This window comes from Mytilus californianus, unplaced genomic scaffold (genome assembly GCF_021869535.1).
Source record: "Mytilus californianus isolate M0D057914Y unplaced genomic scaffold, xbMytCali1.0.p SCAF_2, whole genome shotgun sequence".
NCBI lineage: Eukaryota > Metazoa > Mollusca > Bivalvia > Mytilida > Mytilidae > Mytilus > Mytilus californianus.
In genome coordinates this window covers 16362611-16380723 of record NW_026262668.1, presented here as the reverse complement: position 1 = coordinate 16380723, position 18113 = coordinate 16362611, and the positions used below count along the sequence as shown (strand labels likewise).

At 33.4% G+C, this 18113-nt stretch overlaps 1 protein-coding gene across 3 annotated transcripts in view; it reads right to left on the bottom strand.

Annotated features, from left to right (window-relative positions):
- Positions 1 to 18113, bottom strand: part of LOC127729349 (contactin-like) — a 43074-nt gene that overhangs the window by 14655 nt on the left and 10306 nt on the right. For all 3 annotated transcript variants that reach the window (XM_052237122.1, XM_052237120.1, XM_052237121.1), the window contains exons 4-14: positions 15910 to 15995; positions 14431 to 14591; positions 13742 to 13855; positions 9472 to 9801; positions 7952 to 8047; positions 6691 to 6918; positions 5396 to 5501; positions 4236 to 4417; positions 3205 to 3474; positions 1878 to 2180; positions 999 to 1168 (exon numbers count right to left, since the gene is read on the bottom strand). In XM_052237122.1, coding sequence (XP_052093082.1) covers positions 999 to 1168; positions 1878 to 2180; positions 3205 to 3474; positions 4236 to 4417; positions 5396 to 5501; positions 6691 to 6918; positions 7952 to 8047; positions 9472 to 9801; positions 13742 to 13855; positions 14431 to 14591; positions 15910 to 15995 — 2046 coding nt within the window. The remainder of the gene's footprint in view (positions 1 to 998; positions 1169 to 1877; positions 2181 to 3204; positions 3475 to 4235; positions 4418 to 5395; positions 5502 to 6690; positions 6919 to 7951; positions 8048 to 9471; positions 9802 to 13741; positions 13856 to 14430; positions 14592 to 15909; positions 15996 to 18113) is intronic.

The window sequence follows — 18113 nt, the reverse complement described above, 5'->3', positions numbered from 1 at the left end:
TGACATGGGACAATTGTGTAACAGCACAACGTACGAGCAAACTATAAAAATCAGTCGAAAACGGCTGACCTCATCAAATCGATACAAAGCAAATCAAACAACTTACTTGAACGTTAAAGATACCAATTATTGATCTGAGAAAACTCGCAATTACTGAAAGACGGTTTCAAGCCAATAACAACTAAGTAAAAAGGGATGTACCCACAACAACATATCAATCAGTTGACATCTAATGAATTAAGTGCAAAGACGTCATACACAGTCTAGGAAATATTGATCTTGTGCAAAGCCAAAATATAAGTATCGACATGATGTATAACCGGAAGCCTTTATATTAGTATAAATAACAGCATAAAAATGCATATTCAGTTATGAATAATTCATTGATAAGAAAATAATGATGAAAACAATATTCAAAGATCTTATGAAAATATAAAAATAAGGAGATGTGGTATGATTGCCAATGAGACACCTATCCACCAAAGTTCAAATGAAGTGGATGTAAGCAATTATAAGCAATCATAATGTCAATTTGATAACCTTTGATAGTGGAGAAATTAGGATGCTGTATCCCGTTCGTTATAGGTTTACAACAGGTACAACCAAATTTCCAAATTAAATCTTTGTATTGAGAAAAAAAAAACTTTAGCAAAGGTTTTATGTAATTTGTAATGGCTGTTAATATTACATTTATTTAAAGAAAGTTCCTTTATATAAACTTTGGTAATATATTTAGAGAATGTTGGAGCATTAGTTTACTTAAACAGTCATGTGTGTTTAATTCGAGTGAAAAATATTTCTATATTTTTTTAAACGTTTTCTGTTCAATTTACAGATAGTGTGGATTTATTGGGTGAACTTTTTCTCTCGATATAAAGTGATATAACTAACATTATACGGAAATTAATTAAACATCAAATAATATTATTAGAAAGACATTAAATGGTAAGATGAGTTTTATTAAAAAGAATAATGCTCAATTTGAAATGAATACAAACTTTTACGAAATACGGATCATTTTCGACATCTATCATCATTCCATTGAATTTCCACACATATATTAGGTCATATTTGTCATAATCATATGATGCTTCGCAACGTATAAACTGAGTTCCATTCCAAGTAACGAATGTTTCATCCGCTGGTTTTACAGGCAGTGTTATTTCATCTACAAATATACGAAACACATCTTTGTTAGTCTATAAAGATAAAGTATTTTCATGTTTTCTAATTAAACCGTAAACACTAACTATAGTCGAAAATTTAAGGATGTGTAAAACAATGTTCTTTACATAGACAATACAAAAAATGACTTGCATCGAAAACACAATCTTAAGTATAACAAACGTTTTCGTCCCCAGGGTCATTTTAGATATATTTATTGGGAATATATTTAAAAAAAAATAACACCAATAAGATATAATTATTCAAAGCAAAAGTTTCTGATTTATTAGGGGATAAACACAGCTATACATAATAGATATTGAAATATTTCCTGTGAAGTGACTTTGATATTTTTCCGCAAGCAAACAGAGACTGTAAAAGAATATCATAGGCTAATGGAATATCATAATTTAAAGAAAATGACCCGACGCAAAAACACCTAAATAACAACAGTCACCAAAAAGCACAGAATAGAAACCCAAGATTTAGCAACGTGAACGCCTACAAAACCATGGGTAAACTCAGGTGCTACAACATGGTCGTCAGTTCTGGTATCTCCAGTCCAGTTAAAAACCGTTGAGTGGAGGAGACATAATCAGTGACAAGCCATCGTAACAAATCACATTAAAAAATTGAACAAAAAAAAAAACTGGTTAATGTGATACCCCATATCGACCAACCCTCCTGCATAAGACATACTAATGGAAACTTACTAGCAACGGTCAATTCTGTCGAAGAGTCGGCTTCACCCAAGTCATTGATTGCTCTGCAAGTGTAAACTCCTGCGTCTCCTAAAGTAACTTGTGTGATTATTAAATGTCCATTCAGTAATCGATGTGGTCCTATGTTTATGTCCATGGTGGTGTATACTGGCACGTTCAATTCAATGCCATCTTTTAACCATGTTATTTGAGGTGCAGGAGCTGCCTGAGGATTGCATGGTATTGTAATGTTTCCATTTAAAGCTGCAAGCATCTTACTCTGTAAGGGACTTTTGTCAAATGAAGGTTTAAATGCTACAAAAAATAGATTATTTATTAAAAAACACATCAAAGATAACAAAGCATGGAAATTGGCCTCCGATTAGACATAACAATCCTGTAAATGAAACACTTTATTCTGTATATGAATAAAGTAATGAAAGCAGCATAACTTCGAACAAACCACTTTCAAAATAATGGTATGCTTTTAAATATATTTGTGACAAAATATTTGCAATAATTGATTATATGAATTGCATAAAATAGGTTAATTGCCTTTCAAATTCATTATTGCCATTCATCTCACCGAAATAGACAGTTGGTTTATCAATTAAATCTAACCTAACTGCAGGACACTTACCGAATTTGTTTCAAATGCTCTTTTTGACTACAATTACATTCCTTTTTGAATATCTTACTTCTACATCATATTCCTTGTATTTGTCACGACATCAAATTTACATCGTAGAAATGAATATGTTGGATTCATAAGTTGACATTTTGACTATTCGTGTTATTTAGAAGCTTTTTGGTACCAATTGCGAAGAAACATTATTCACACGTGAAATTTCCCTACTGTTTTGGTACACTTGAGTGACGAAGAAAAAGTAACTATTTTTCACAAGACAAAACCAAATAACGAAATTGATTGGACTTAACTATAATATATATGTATTGTTATGCAATGATAAAAGAGGCGGAAGATACCAAAGGGATAATTAAAATTCATAATTCAAAGAGAAACCAACAAAACCATGGCAAAAAACAAACGACTATACGGTATAGGCTTTTCTCATTGTTGAAGGCAGTACGGTTGCCTATAATTGCTTACATCCACTTCATTTGAACTTGATGGATAGTTGTCTCATTAACATTCATACCACGTCTCCTTATTTTTATATTAAAGGGAAAAAGGAAAACAACAGTCTACTGGATGTAAAAAACACAGTAAGGCAAATAAAGAAAGAAAAACAACAACCATGTTGATGAATATATATCAATAAAAGAGCTTTGGACGCATAGAAATTATCAAATTGTTGTTATCATTTTATATACTTACAGAGGACTCTTAACTGAGCACCACCAAAAACTGTACCATATACATTTGATGCTCCACACTGGTACATTCCACTATCTCCTAGCTGAATGTTTGTCAATTTAAGAACATTAGAGTTAATTTCAAATTTCCCTGGTACTGAAGTAATCACTTCAGAATCTTTGTACCAGGTGTAAGTAGCTCTTGGCCTGGCTATCACTTCACATCTCCAAGTAATTTGGCTGTTGATGTCTACGTGCATATCTTGTAAAGCATGGATGAAATAAGGTTTAGCTAGAAATAAATATCAATGTTATCATTATTAATTAAAAGATTTAATGAATAGTATTTTCTTCCTAATAGAAACATAAAGGATATGGGGTATCCATCCATAACACAAAATCAGTACATATACAGCAAAAAACACACAAAAAGCAAAGGAACAGCGCTTTTATTGCTGTTCTTCATCTCAAAGTCACAGTGAGGCCTTCACCTCACATCATATATGCCATTTTTATCTATCTGAATGAAAATTAATGGGTAAAATATTTCTTCTAGTCTAAATCAGTGCACAAAAACATATTGGCAATTGGCTCCATTCTGAAATACTGAATTAACTTGATCATGAAGACGCATTCGTAAGCATCTGGGAGTGCATGCATTTCACTATTATCATGGATACACAGTTGTATAACCCTGGGAGTGCATACATGTAGACTTAGTTGTAAGACTTTTGAGGCGTCAATGGATAGGTTCTAAATTTATGTATTTCTTGATTACTAGTACCAAGTAATCAAAAATAAGATGTTACAAGTTTCTATACTTCTTCATCATCATGTCGTACATTGAAAGATAAATAAAGAAAAAAAGACTTTTTCTGACTTTTACAGTTGTTACAGTTGTGTTTAGTCCTTGTGATGTTCATACGGTACCCTCAGTTTTTGTATTTTATCTTGCTGTGCATATTCGAAACGGATTAACAAGATTTGAACATCAATACACGTGCCTTTAATTCTCTATCAATATAAAGCTGGATTTTATAGTTAAATCGTTACCTGAAAGGGCAAAAGTGAAACTTTTTTGCTCAAATCCTTTGGTGGAGCTTACGCTACAGATGTAAGTTCCTTCATCTTCAAACTGGGCATTCTCTATCACTAGGATACGATTTAAGTCTTCATACCGTGCTTTTCCTGGAACTGGCTTCCTATCCCTTGACCAGGAATATTGAAGAGGCATTCTGAATAGAAATTAGAGATAATCAGTACAAGAATAGTTACCAAAGGTACCAGGATTGTATTTAATACGCCAGACGCGCGTTTTGTCTACATAAGACTCATCAGTGACGTTCGGATCAAAATAGTTATAAAGCCAAACAAGTACAAAGTTGAAGAGCATTGCAGACCCAAAATTCCAAAACAAAGTGCTAAATACGGCTAAGGTAATCTATTCCTGGGATAAGAAAATCCTTAGTTTTCCGAAAAATTCAAAGTTTTGTAACAGGAAATTTATAAAAATGACCATATAATTGATATTCATGTCAACACCGAAGTGCTGACTACTGGGCTGGTGATACCCTCGGGGACGAAACGTACACCAGAAGCGGCATCGACCCAGTGGTGTAAATAGTTATCAAAGGTACCAGGATTATAATTTAAAACGCCAGACGCGCGTTTCGTCTACATAAGACTCATCATTGACGCTCGGATCAAAATAGTTATAAAGCCAAACAAGTACAAAGTTGAAGAGCATTGCGGATCCAAAATTACAAAAAATTGTGCCAAATACGGCTAAGGTAATCTATTCCTGGGATAAGAAAATCCTTAGTTTTCCGAAAAATTCAAAGTTTTGTAACAGGAAATTTATAAAAATTACCATATAATTGATATTCATGTCAACACCGAAGTGCTGACTACTGGGCTGGTGATACCCTCGGGGACGAAACGTCCACCAGCAGCGGCATCGACCCAGTGGTGTAAACAAGAAAACGTTTTCTGAACATACCGAATCAATACTGTCAATTGAAAATTTATAAAATATGATACTATAAAAGATGAAAACAACTAGATATCGTAACGTGAATGACTTGTATATATTCAAACCAGATAATAGTGGATAACTGTTTATCTACAAAAAAGAAACGGTTTTCACATATGGATCTAAACATTTCAAAAATTAAATTTATGTCTGTTTTGTTAACAGTTATTGAGGTATTTACCTGCCATAAGCCAAACATTCCAGTCGTAATTCGAATCCTCTCATTGGTGTAGCTGGGTAAACTCTAGGAAAACTGTCTTGTATTTCTGGTGGAAAGTCTGCGGCAGCTGAAAACATGATAGATGATTTTGAACTTTTAGCGTTGTTAATATATAATAAAAAAAATCTGGGAGAATATTTACGGTATAATTTGCCAAATAAAACGTTTGTTGAAAAGATGCAATTTCTAATATTGAACCAGTTAAATTTTAAAAAATGGTGTCGATCAATTGATTGTTTAGTCCCTCCCCTCACCCACAATATATATACACATTCAAACAAAAAAATGTGTGTGCACTGAAAGCTATCAGTTAACTGAAATTTATTATCCACTGGTTGCTCCAGCAGACTCCTTTTCTACCTAGTAGAATAAGTTGTATACACATATTTCAATCTAAAATATCCTTAGATAAAGGCAACAGTAGTATACCGGTGTTCAAAAGTCATAAATCGATTGAGAGAAAACAACTCCGGGTTACAAACTAAAACCGAGGGATACACATCAACTATAAGAGGAAAACAAAGGAACAGGAACACTGAAGTGCAACAAAAACAAACGCCAACATACATAGAAATGAACTATTTGATAACAACTGCCATATTCTTGACTTGGTACAGGCCATTTTAAAAACAAAAGGTGGGTTGAACCTAGTTTTATGGCTAGCCAAACCTCCCTCTTATTTGACAATGTTAAAAAATATCGATAAAATGACAACACTACGTGACAGAAATACAGCACAAACACACGCAAGATCACTCATCACAGAGAAACGCACAAACAAATAATATGATAGTCGACACAACATGCAAACCGCAGAACAACAACGAACATCTTCCATCAACGACAGGCACCACAGGACATCATAAACAGTGACGCACTTACGTAACGAACATGCAATCTCGAACTTTATACAATTATTTTCACAATACCAGTCCAAACAATTTTCATGACAATGATGGTATTGAAAGGCTATTTTATAATTATTTGGAATACAAACGATAAGTCATAACACATTATCCAACCGAAACCATAACAGAAACATAAAAAATTAAGCCATGTGCATTCTTAATCAAGTTTATTCTTTGTCTGTCAACGATGTTTCCGTCCTAACAAGTACAACTTTGAAATTAGAAAAGGAAAAAAAACTGATTAATGAGATTAGCAGGTAAAATATACTACTACTACTGAAATATTGTTAAAAAAAACGTTATTTTCAATCACACTTTTGATGGAATAATAATATTTAGCGAACATACTTTGACCAGTGACCTCTAGGTAAATTCCTTTACTAGTAACACTAGGTGGCTGTGATGTCCACATCTTTTCATCAGGCAGTGACGTTAATGTTACCAGACAGTGGTAGTACCCACTATCCTGAGCCTGAACCTCAGAAAAATATAAATTGCCATCACTTGATAAAAAGTAATACTGATTTAGTGATGTCTGTAGAAATTCATCACCTTTCTGCCACTGGTAATTAGCCGCTGTAAATTAAAGCACAACTTTTTAAGTAAAAAGACTATGTTGAATAGGTCAACTTTAATTCTGTGGGGACAAGTAAGTAATCTGACATTATAGTTTAAAAGCTTTTTCTCATTACACATACACATACCAGAAGATATCTGTGATGTTCACAATGTTTAATAGCAATATTGTCGCATCAGTTTTAAAAAACAGTTGAAACACTGCGTTTTCCGAGTATTGAGTATAAAATCTTGTAAGTACCTCCATTTTGTCTAAAGTTATGTTGATATTTTGAATGTAATCATAACGCATATAAATTGACCAATATTTTTCTAACGACGCCCGTTAATTCAACAAAGAACATGTACAACACTTTTCACATTTAATTACTATGCAATCAAACATGAAAATTAGCGTTGCCATTGTAGAGTTTACTTGTGTCATTTCAGCTCTTGAAAACTGATAAGTTTATTCAGAGTGCACTACAAGTTTTCTTCTAGCTGATAAGCATTATTTGAAATACTTTTAGATTGTTATACATCTTAAAATTAGTGTCTGATTGGTTCCTTTGACGAATTCTTTAAAGGTCGGTACAACACTTAACATTTATAACAAGATATAAAGATATTTCGGTAAAAGGCAGACTTGAAAAGTCTAGAAATTAAAAACTAACAGCAGATAACATACCAAACTTTTATTTCTTTTTAGTTAGGTCTTTTCAAGATCAAAAAGATTTATATCAGTCGTCAAATGTTTTGGCAGAATTTAAGGGTTGGCACTGAATTGTATGCTCGACTTTTCTTTTTCTAGTACATGTTATGCATATTATGATTTATTTGACAAAAGTTAACTTTCAAAATGTGATAAAATAAGTTTAAGAGTAAGAAGTGCACTTTGAATTTTAAAAACTGTAGTAGCTTTTTATGTCTCTTGAACTTTTAATAACAATAGAAACAAATGTAAACAATCAAAATATACAAATCTTTGACATTTGAAAAGACTCAAATTTCTAGTGTTTAATTTCAACTGGATACACGCATGTCATATACGTACCTGGTCTATACGTAGGATGGTTACAATTCAGATATGTCCCTTTGTATAAAGATACATTAAATCGTCCAGGCACCACGTTTGAAAACTCGTTTAAAACTGAAAACAATTTTTTTATCATTAGGTATGCAACTAAAGCCAACATTGACACGGCCTTTCAAAATTTTATGACAATAAGCTTTTACTCATTCATAAGCTGATATTTAAGACATCCCGAATTCGATATTAATCACATCACTGACATATTGGACCTGTCAGATATAATTATAATGCATTTGTAATGGATAATGAAACTTTTAGTTTTTTTACACTTGAGATTTTTTCTGGTAAACTGGAGAACGTCCAATTTTAATCATGTTCATAGTATTACTACCTGGGGGTCGATATCTCTACTGGTGGAATGTAAGTCCCCGGGGTATCACCACCACAGTAGCCAGTATTTCGGTATTGGTATGAAAATACGGATATTGTGTTATTAACATTTACTGTTACAAAATTTAGAAAATTTATTTTAAGTTAAGACTATATCTCTCTTATGGGAAGCTCTGATTCCCCGGCTTTAGCTATACTTTTTGTTCTTTTGATCAATAAGCTCTTCAAGAATTTGATAATTTTAAGATTTTCAAGTATTTTGGCCTCGAGCATCACTGCCACTCGTCTCTAAGACATTCACATAAAGTAATTCATATATAATTTGAATAAAGCTTAAATAAAGGCAACAGTAGTATACCGCTGTTCGAAACTCATAAATCGATAGAGATAAAAACAAATCCGGGTTACAAACTAAAACTGAGGGAAACGCATCAAATATAAGAGGAGAACAACGACACAACAAAAACACAACATTAAAATGTAACACACACAGAAACGAAATATAATATAACAATGGCCATTTTCCTGACTTGGTACAGGACATTTTAAGAAAAAAATGGTGGGTTGAACCTGGTTTTGTGGCATGCCAAACCTATACATTTGCATATACAATCCTGAAAATTTTCAAATAATAATATAATATTTTTTCCTTGTTTCTTGTTACATATATTTAACAACTTCGCAGTAAGATATTCACAAACGGACCACAATTTGTCAATATTAATATATATATTGAAAAATTATTTCTATTGTTCGTGCGTCCGAGGCTCTTCTCGAGATTTACCTTCATCAGGAACGCTCAAACTCAAACGTTCGAAAGGCAGGGATGTATATATACCTAGAAACGATAGGAGCTATATGATCTAAAGGCACTTAAAAAGAATAGTCAAATTCAACTAAGTTCATCTTTGCCTACGGGAGTTGGAACCTTATTTCTAAGTAATTACTTCATCTTTCAAAAGGGGAATATTTAAAAGCAATCTAAACTTGGAGAGTTGTCTCATTGGCACTCATACCACATCTTCTTATTTATATTGTTCTAAGATTTACAGGTACACTGAATCATTTTGCGGCTTTATTGCTGATTTTTCTATCTATGTGATATTTGATAGAATACGAAATGTATCTTGTGAATAGAGACTCAAACTCACATCCATGGGTTATTCTTGCAACATTACTCAGAATCGATCCAAACTGGTTTTCGGCTTTACAATGGTAGTTGCCACTATAGGCAACTTCAGAAGAAACATTTAAGAACGTCAGTTTTCCATTGGTGATAACATAGTTTTTCGATGCTGTAATTATTGTTTTAGCTGTATTTTCTAATCTGTACCACGTGTAATGTGGCTGTGGGATTCCTATAGCTGCACATTCTAAATTTGGCTCAATAGAATGTGATGTGACGACTAGGTTTTTTGGTTGTATTTTCATTGCTGGACCTTTGGGTGCATTTTCATTGTCAGATGCTGAAGAACCATACGCTGGAAATATAACAAAAAAGTTCATTATAATGTCAGTAACTGTTTAATAGTAGGTGAAATATCATATTTCGAAAGTGACAATTTTCATCGAACAAAATAAATGTACAAAATAATTTGCCCATGGAATGAAGCCGTCATCACCAAAAACTCATTTTCAAGATGAAAATGAATCTGTAGATTATTGCACTGCTCAATGGGTATGGTCAAATAACAAAATAATTGGCAACGTCAAAAGTTATAAAAACATTACAGTGAATTATTAATTAATTATCTAATATGCATAGCATAACTTATTTTCTTTATTTTGGGGTAAAAAGAAAGACTAATATCTAAAGTATGTATCTATCATTAACATTCGTAGATTATAATCTTGTAATAATTGTCCGGATTTGGCAATACTTTAGGTCCCTTTGATTTGACATCTCTTCAACGTTTGCAAAAGTTTTCGTTTTTCAAATATTTTGTCATCGATCATCATTAAAGAGATATTTATTGTCGAAATGTGCATCTGGTGCAGTAAAATAGGTACCGTTATTGTTTTATACAGTAATGTTAAAAGAGAGGCGAAGGGGAAAAGATTGTAGTTACGACAATTGGAACATATCCGTCTCGTCTCTAAAACAGATATTCAATAACGTTCAACCAACTCGTGATGGCGTCCGTAAAATTTACGAAGAGATGATTTCGTACTATAACATGTTTTACCTTTGCTGTCCTCCTTACTATATACAGTGTTCTAAAGAATTAGATACAGCAGTACTTTAGTTTTGAAATTCAAGGACTTCAATAAATAAATAAGCATTTGTTTATAACTACAAAATTAACTGTTTACAAAACTTTTTCTACCTCAGGAATTGATGACCTTAACTGTAGCAAAACTTTATGAAATTTTGGGTCCTCAATGTTCTTCAACTTCGTACTTTATTTGGCCTTTCTAACTATTTTTATTCGAGCGTCACTGATAAGTCTTTTGTAGACGAAACGCGCGTCTGGCGTACAAAATTTTAATCCTAGTATCTATGATGAGTTTATTTATCTATTTCGTTTTCATAGAGAACCTTATTAGCTGTGAATTAGTTTAACACATTCGATAATTGTCTTTGTTTAAATTTGGAATTATCATGTTATATTAACAGGATCTGTTTCAATTCTTTGTTTATTAACCAAAAAAAGCAACAGAGAGAGAACTATGTACAACCGCTCAACATGTATCATTCGTCGTGCGATTCAATCTTGTGTCAAAGGACAAATGCCCATACGATGCCCTATGGCAATTTTGTCATCAAGTCAAATTGTTGGAGATACATGTATGCTTACTTAATAGAATAAAAACAACCTTTAGAAAAATGTAAAATAGCACAAATACCGAACTCCAAGGAAAATTCAAATCGGAAAGTCCCTTATACCAGAAGGTGTTTATATGCTTTGCTACTGACTTGAATTTTATATTAAATATTTGAACTCTACATTTTAAATTTCAAGGCATTAAATTGACTGTTCCTTTGAGACAAGTTAATGAGACTTTAACATATTATCTTTAATTGTGTAAATAGGAAAACTTTGACTTTCATAATGCATTAAAACGGGAATCTACATATATAAAACTGCAATCGTCTTCAAATTGTTATGAAATGATCAATTCTAATATAAACATTAATTTTCGGATTATTTTTGTTCATGTTCATTCAAGATGGATATAATTTTTGTGTTGAAAAAAAAAAAACGATTTTGTAAATACTGTTTATAGATACTTAAGCTTTTCTCTGTCTTTACCAACAAGACCTTTTATACTATGCAAAAAGACAAATCTTGCAAAGTTCAAAAGTGTACCGACTTCATCCGCAAGTGAAATCTTGCAGGAAATGTCAATTTAAAACGCAACTTTTCACCATGTAAAAATAAAACAATGAAAATTTTACTCGTTTTGACAACTCTACCTCAATGCCATCCTTAAAAGACAGCCAAACCTAAAGCGCATTTGGTTATCAGAAGTCCTTCCCTAGTATGCTGATTGTTTTTCTTATATTCACTATAACTATCATGGTGTTGAAGCCGCTATTGGTTGAGCGTCAGAAGAAAGTAGTCTGGACTTCTGTACAAGTTTGATTTAAATAATTCATGTTTATTAGGTATTTTTGTCACATTATATGGCAAGTATTTGTTCTAATAATGATTTTCTCCAAATGCAAATTTGACCTTTTTCCAATTTGACTGATTTGTTAAAGCTTTTTAAATGTTTTTATACTTCACCTGTTATTTCAACAGTCAAAATACAATGACGATATTAACTTTTGCTCTATACAGTCCCTTATTGTCTTGTTTGTTACGTTGGTAGGGCATTTTCGAAAAAAGTTTACTTCGTACGCAGGTTCGATGAAAAAACCCGAATGTTTTGCTAAATTTTCAAATTAGGATTTATTGACCAATATCACAATGAATTATAGCTAATACAATGATTAGATTTGAAATATGTCTTTTTTGTTGAATATGTACGTGTTTGCGTTCTATTCATGACCGCACGAATACCACTCATTTTGATTTTCCACGAAAATTCAATAACGGTTAAATTTCCATTGATTTTTTGGACAGGAAACATAGAGCGCATGCGTCGACAAAAAAGAACTTTCAACATAATGTTTTCATGACATTTTACATGTATGAATTAAATATTTTGTTTTTCGACTCATGCGCTCTATGTTTTCGAGCCCCTAATGTGGTTTAAATCTGGCAGATTTTGTCAAATTTCGCAAAAACCTCTATTTTTGACCTCTTTGGGAGTAAAAATCGAATATACATGCAATTCACAGGAAAAGCATTATTGAACATTTATACTAAAACAAAAAAGGATGCATACAATTACCATAGAGTGGCGAAGGATACCAAAGGGACATTCGAACTCGTATTTCGAAAATAAACTGACAACGCCATGGCTAAAAGAGAAAATGACAAAAAGACAAACAACAGTACACCAAACCCAAACACAACATAGAAAACAAAAGACTGAGCAACACGAACCCTACCAAAAACTGTGAGTCTCTCAGGTGCTCTGGAAGGGTAAGCAGATCTTGCTCCACATGTGGTACCCGTCGTGTTGCTCATGTTAGTACAAACCCGGTAAATAGTCTAATTCGGTAGGTCACATTCGTAAAAAGGGAAGGGTATTGTAGTTACGAAAATATGATCATATCCGTTGTCATCTGTGAAACGGATACTCCATAAAGGTCAACCAACTCGTGATGGCGTCCGTAAAATTTACGAAGGGACGATTTTCAACTTCACAACTTGGAACTCTTGGTTTAATAGCTTCCTTGTGAACAACAAACCTCTATCAAGGAAACTATGATAGGAAATATAAGCTCTGGAATATCGTATCAACTGGGAGAAATATACTCCGTATGCGAACGCTGCTTGAATGTTGCTACATAGAAATGGAAAGTTCATAATCGAGAAGCTGAAATCATCTTTTTTGTCGTAAAGTTTTGTTTTCAACTGACCATCATTGTCAATTTCTAGATGCAAGTCAAGATATGAGGCTGACTTAACTGTATCTGTTGTATCCTTTATCTCAAGTTCGATGGGATAGATGCGTTCAACATAGTCACCAAATTTTGAATTATTTAGTGAGAGAACATCATCTATATAACGAAACGTGAAGTTGAAGGATACTGCTAACTTTTTTTTTAACTTCCTAAGAAGATCTAATTTTTCATGATCTTCAACGCCAGATTCTTTTCATTTGCCAACGTCATATGTTAAAGTAAACTAGTCATTTATATTATGTAATTTTCATAAAGTACGATGCTCAAAGAATAAGCATATATTACTCTTTTTATCATTTATCCTTATTCATGCGATATGCCTATAGACCTAAAGCACCAATAATAAACTACCGGTAATCTGGAAAACATTTGAACCAATATATATTTCATTGCTATCTTACTAAAGTCTCGTCTACTTTCAATGATTCTCAAGACTTCCACCAGAGGTATTTCACATATATAACTAGCCAGTGTATCTTCTGTCACTCTAGACCATTTGTATGTAGAGGTTGATCCTGAAAAGGGAAATTTAAATGAATAGAAAATTGTCTCTTTTCATCTCATTTAGTTCCGTTTTGATTTTAAATATTTAATAACTACGATAAAAGGTACATACCGTAAATGTCAAACTCAAAGATTTTTATGACATTTTGCAGGCATAATAATTTTATATATATGATCAGTTAGCTGGACCACTTTGTATAACACTTTTCCCGAAATGGTTTATTTCAACCCTTTGCCACTTCAAATGATATGATTATCAAAGAATATTTTTACAGAGAGTATAATGATGATTGATGTGTAATGTCATTCGTGTGTTGCCACTTCTTCAAATTTACCACTTAAGGCAGGTAAGAGGTATCAAACTAATGAAAATTAATTTTCCGTACTCGCTCCTCATTTTGTTTATGTCAAAAATTGTACAAAGTAATGATAAAGAGTGCTGCAAATTAATTTTAATGAAATTGTAGGATGGTTTCAACAAAAACATTTTTTGGTGAAAAGGAATGATTTTCTGAGATTATTTGTCAAGGGCAAGAATTGATATGGAATTTATTTTCTAAATTGACATGAAAGAAGACGAACCAACCTGAGGAAAAGTATTTGTATGCAATCCGCATACCCTGGTATGAAGACCGTTTATCGTCCAGGCTGATCCAATATCTATCATCGTCATTCCCCGCTGTTCCATCGCCTTCCCACATCAACTTCATATCATAATAAGATCCACTTGTATACCATATTGACCGTCTAAAATCAATTTAAAAGGATTAAGTGTTTAATCATCATGTCTCGAATTGCGCTTTTTTATTTGAAATATTCTGTAGAACCAGAGATGTACAAAGCCATTAGAACCATTTCCAGGTAGAAATCCTTGAAATATTTGTTTTTAACAATCCTTTTCAAAGCCAATGGTTGTCAACAGTAAAAAGTAAAATCACAAAAATATCGAACTCCGAGGAAAATTCAAATCGGAGTCCCTAATCAAATGGCAAAATCAAAAGCTCAAACACATCAAACGAATGGATAACAACTGTCATATTCCTGACTTGGTACAGGCATTTTCTAATGTAGAAAATGGTGGATTAAACCTGGTTTTACTATTACTTATTAAGATATCTAATATTATCTAAAGTACTACAAACTGATAAACGACAGGCTGTTACATCTGATTTTAAATGCAGTAAAGTCATCATAGCAACACAAATGCCCCAGAATATTTTTGTCAATACTAAGAATTTTTTGGGGAAAAATTGCCATTTCATAACATATGAAAGATTATAATAGTAAAAAAGGACCCTAATTTAAGTAATGTTTGAGATAATTCTTACAATCCATGCACAACAGTAAAGTTTGTACAGTATTTTTGTATATATAGACCTGACAAAAAAATCCTTATCATTCTTGTCTAAAATTTATTTACATAATGCATAGGTTAGTATTATATAATTTTATTTCGATTTATATGAGGATGAAGTCCTCAATAAGATTAGATAAATCAGAAGAATGATAAATATAACAATCAACATACTAATGGATCAAAATCGTTCAGACGGTTTTTTGTATGGCTGGCCAACATGTTTTGTCCTCATTCATTTGTAGTCCATGCATGTAGTTTTATGTTAACATATTTTCATGGTCACCAGTATAGTCGTCTGATCTGTAATTTTTACCAAATTGCGTCCTATTCCCGATTGTGACATTTTGACCGAGTGCGAGTGATGCATGCGTAGCAGGAGACGTCTACAATGTCGACACAAACGGTCTCGTACTTTTTGATCTTCATACGATTCTCTCAGTTTTTGTTTTTTACCTTGATTTGTCTCTTTTTAATTGATTTACGTGATCTGAACATCGGTAAACTATTGTCCCATTAATTTATTGCGTTCCAGGATGTAAAATGTGTTTATTCAAGATAAAATTTCCTTTTAATTTAAAGAGATGTGCAATGCAGATTCTTTACGGGTTTTTGGGAAAAAACATTCATCAGATAGATTCGAGACCTCACGTTTAGAAATGTCAAATAAAAAAAAAAGAAAACAATCTTATTTATGAACTATTTACTTACCCTTGAATATTATACTGATTTATATTTGATGTTACAAAATTGTTTTCGTCATCGGTGTTTACACTTACTAGCCCCGCACCTTTAGCCTAGAATGTAACATTATAGTAATAATATAGTAACAACTTAATACAATGTATGATATGGAAAATGGATATGACAATGTATTCTTTTTTACATATACGTATTGTGCTTGATTTCATATGACGAAAACATAATCTTTCAATCAGTTTAATTGATGTCTGGAGCTGGCATGTCAGTAACTGCTAGTACTCTTTGGTTAATTTATGTCATTCTCATTTTGCTTTGTTTCTTCTGTTACCTATTCTGACATCGGACTCGGACTTCTTTTAAATGGAGTTTTACTGTGCGTATTGCTGTGTGTTTGTTTATTCTACATTGGCTAGAGGTATAGGGGGAGGGTTGAAATCTCAGAAAACATGTTTAACCCAGCCGCATTTTTGCACCTGCCCCAAGTCAGGAGCTTCTGACCTTTGTTAGTCTTGTAGGTTTTTTGAATTTTAGTTCATTTATATGTTTCGGAATTGAGGGGGGCCCATTTTCACTGAACTTGTACACACTTGTGTTTAGGGGCCAGCTGAAGCCCGCCTCTGTGTGCGGGATTTTCTTGCTGCGTTGAAGGCCCATTGGTTGCCTTGGGCTGTTTTCTGCTCTTTGGGTTGTTGTCTCTTTGACACATTCCCCATTTCCATTCTCAATTTGAGTCTTATGCATTTATAACAAACGTTTTGATTTGGACATCGTGTCTATGGATGGTGTGATATATTCGGTGCATAGACCTTTGGGGATTCAATACATGCACCAAACTGTTGGTCATACTATTATTAAAGCTCAATTCAATATCTCAACATACCGCCTCAAGGTAGCGTGTTCGCCTCGAGTGCGGGATGTCGTGGGTTCGAACCCCGACCGGGTCAAAACAAGGACTGAAAGATTGGTATTTGCTGCTTTTCCGCTAAGCACGCGGCATTTAGGAGTACGAGCAAAGACTGGTCGGCTCGGAGTCAGAATAATGTGTCCGGGTAAGGTGCCATGTCTTCCTGCGGACTGTTACCTTGTGAACTAGCACGTAAAAAATCCGGCTCAGCGTGTCGGTCTAGTACAAAACAGGGTTGCATCGGGTTGTTGTCTCTTTGACACATTCCCCATTTCCATTCTCAATTTTATTGATATTCATATTACATTAACATAATCTCGTCCTGAATATGCATATTAATTTGCCGCTGGACGTTAAACAGCCATTCATCATCATCATCATCTTCATCAATATCTCAACTTTCTTTATTGGTACCAATTATGCTAGAACAGATTGGTTGCAATATTCATGGACATTGGTAACTATCAAGCTAGTGTCAACCACTTACAAACCGAACCTATTGCATCCAAGATTTTCAACCACAAGAGGACAATAAATACCTTTACCCTCAAAGATGAAAAATCCAGATGAACTTTATCTGTATGGATTAAAGTGTTTTCGAACTTGCATTCAGAGACGCATTGAAATTCTTCGACGTAAAATGAGCACAGTAGTTTCTGAGTCTTTCAAAAAGCTCGAGGTTGTTGATAAATGAGGGACGAAAGATACCAGAGGGACAGTCAAACTCATAGATCGAAAACAAACTGACAACGTCATTGCCAAAAAATAAAAAGACAAACAGACAAATAATAGTACAGATGACACAACATAGAAAACGAAATACTAAGCAACACGAACCCCACCAAAAACTGGGGATGATCTCAGGTGCTCCGGAAGGGTAAGCAGATCCTGTTCCACATGTGGTACCCGTCGTGTTGCTTATGTTATTACAAGTCCGGTAAATAGTCTTATTCGGTAGGTCACATTCGTGAAAAGGGAAGGGTATTGTAGTTACGACATAAGGAACATATCCGATATCATCTGTGAAACGGTTATTGGTTCGTGTTGCTTAGTCTTTAGTTTTCTATGTTGTGTCATCTGTACTATTATTTGTCAGTTTGTTTTTTTATTTTTGGCCTGGCTTTGTCAGTTTGTTTTCGATCTATGAGTTTGACTATCCCTCTGGTATCCTTTGTCCCTCTTTTATTCCATAACGGTCAACCAACTCGTGATGGCGTCCGTAAAATTTACGAAGGGATGATTTCAAGTTCACCATTTGGAACTCTTGGTTTAATAGCTTCCTTGGGAGCAGCAATCCTCTAAATTATCC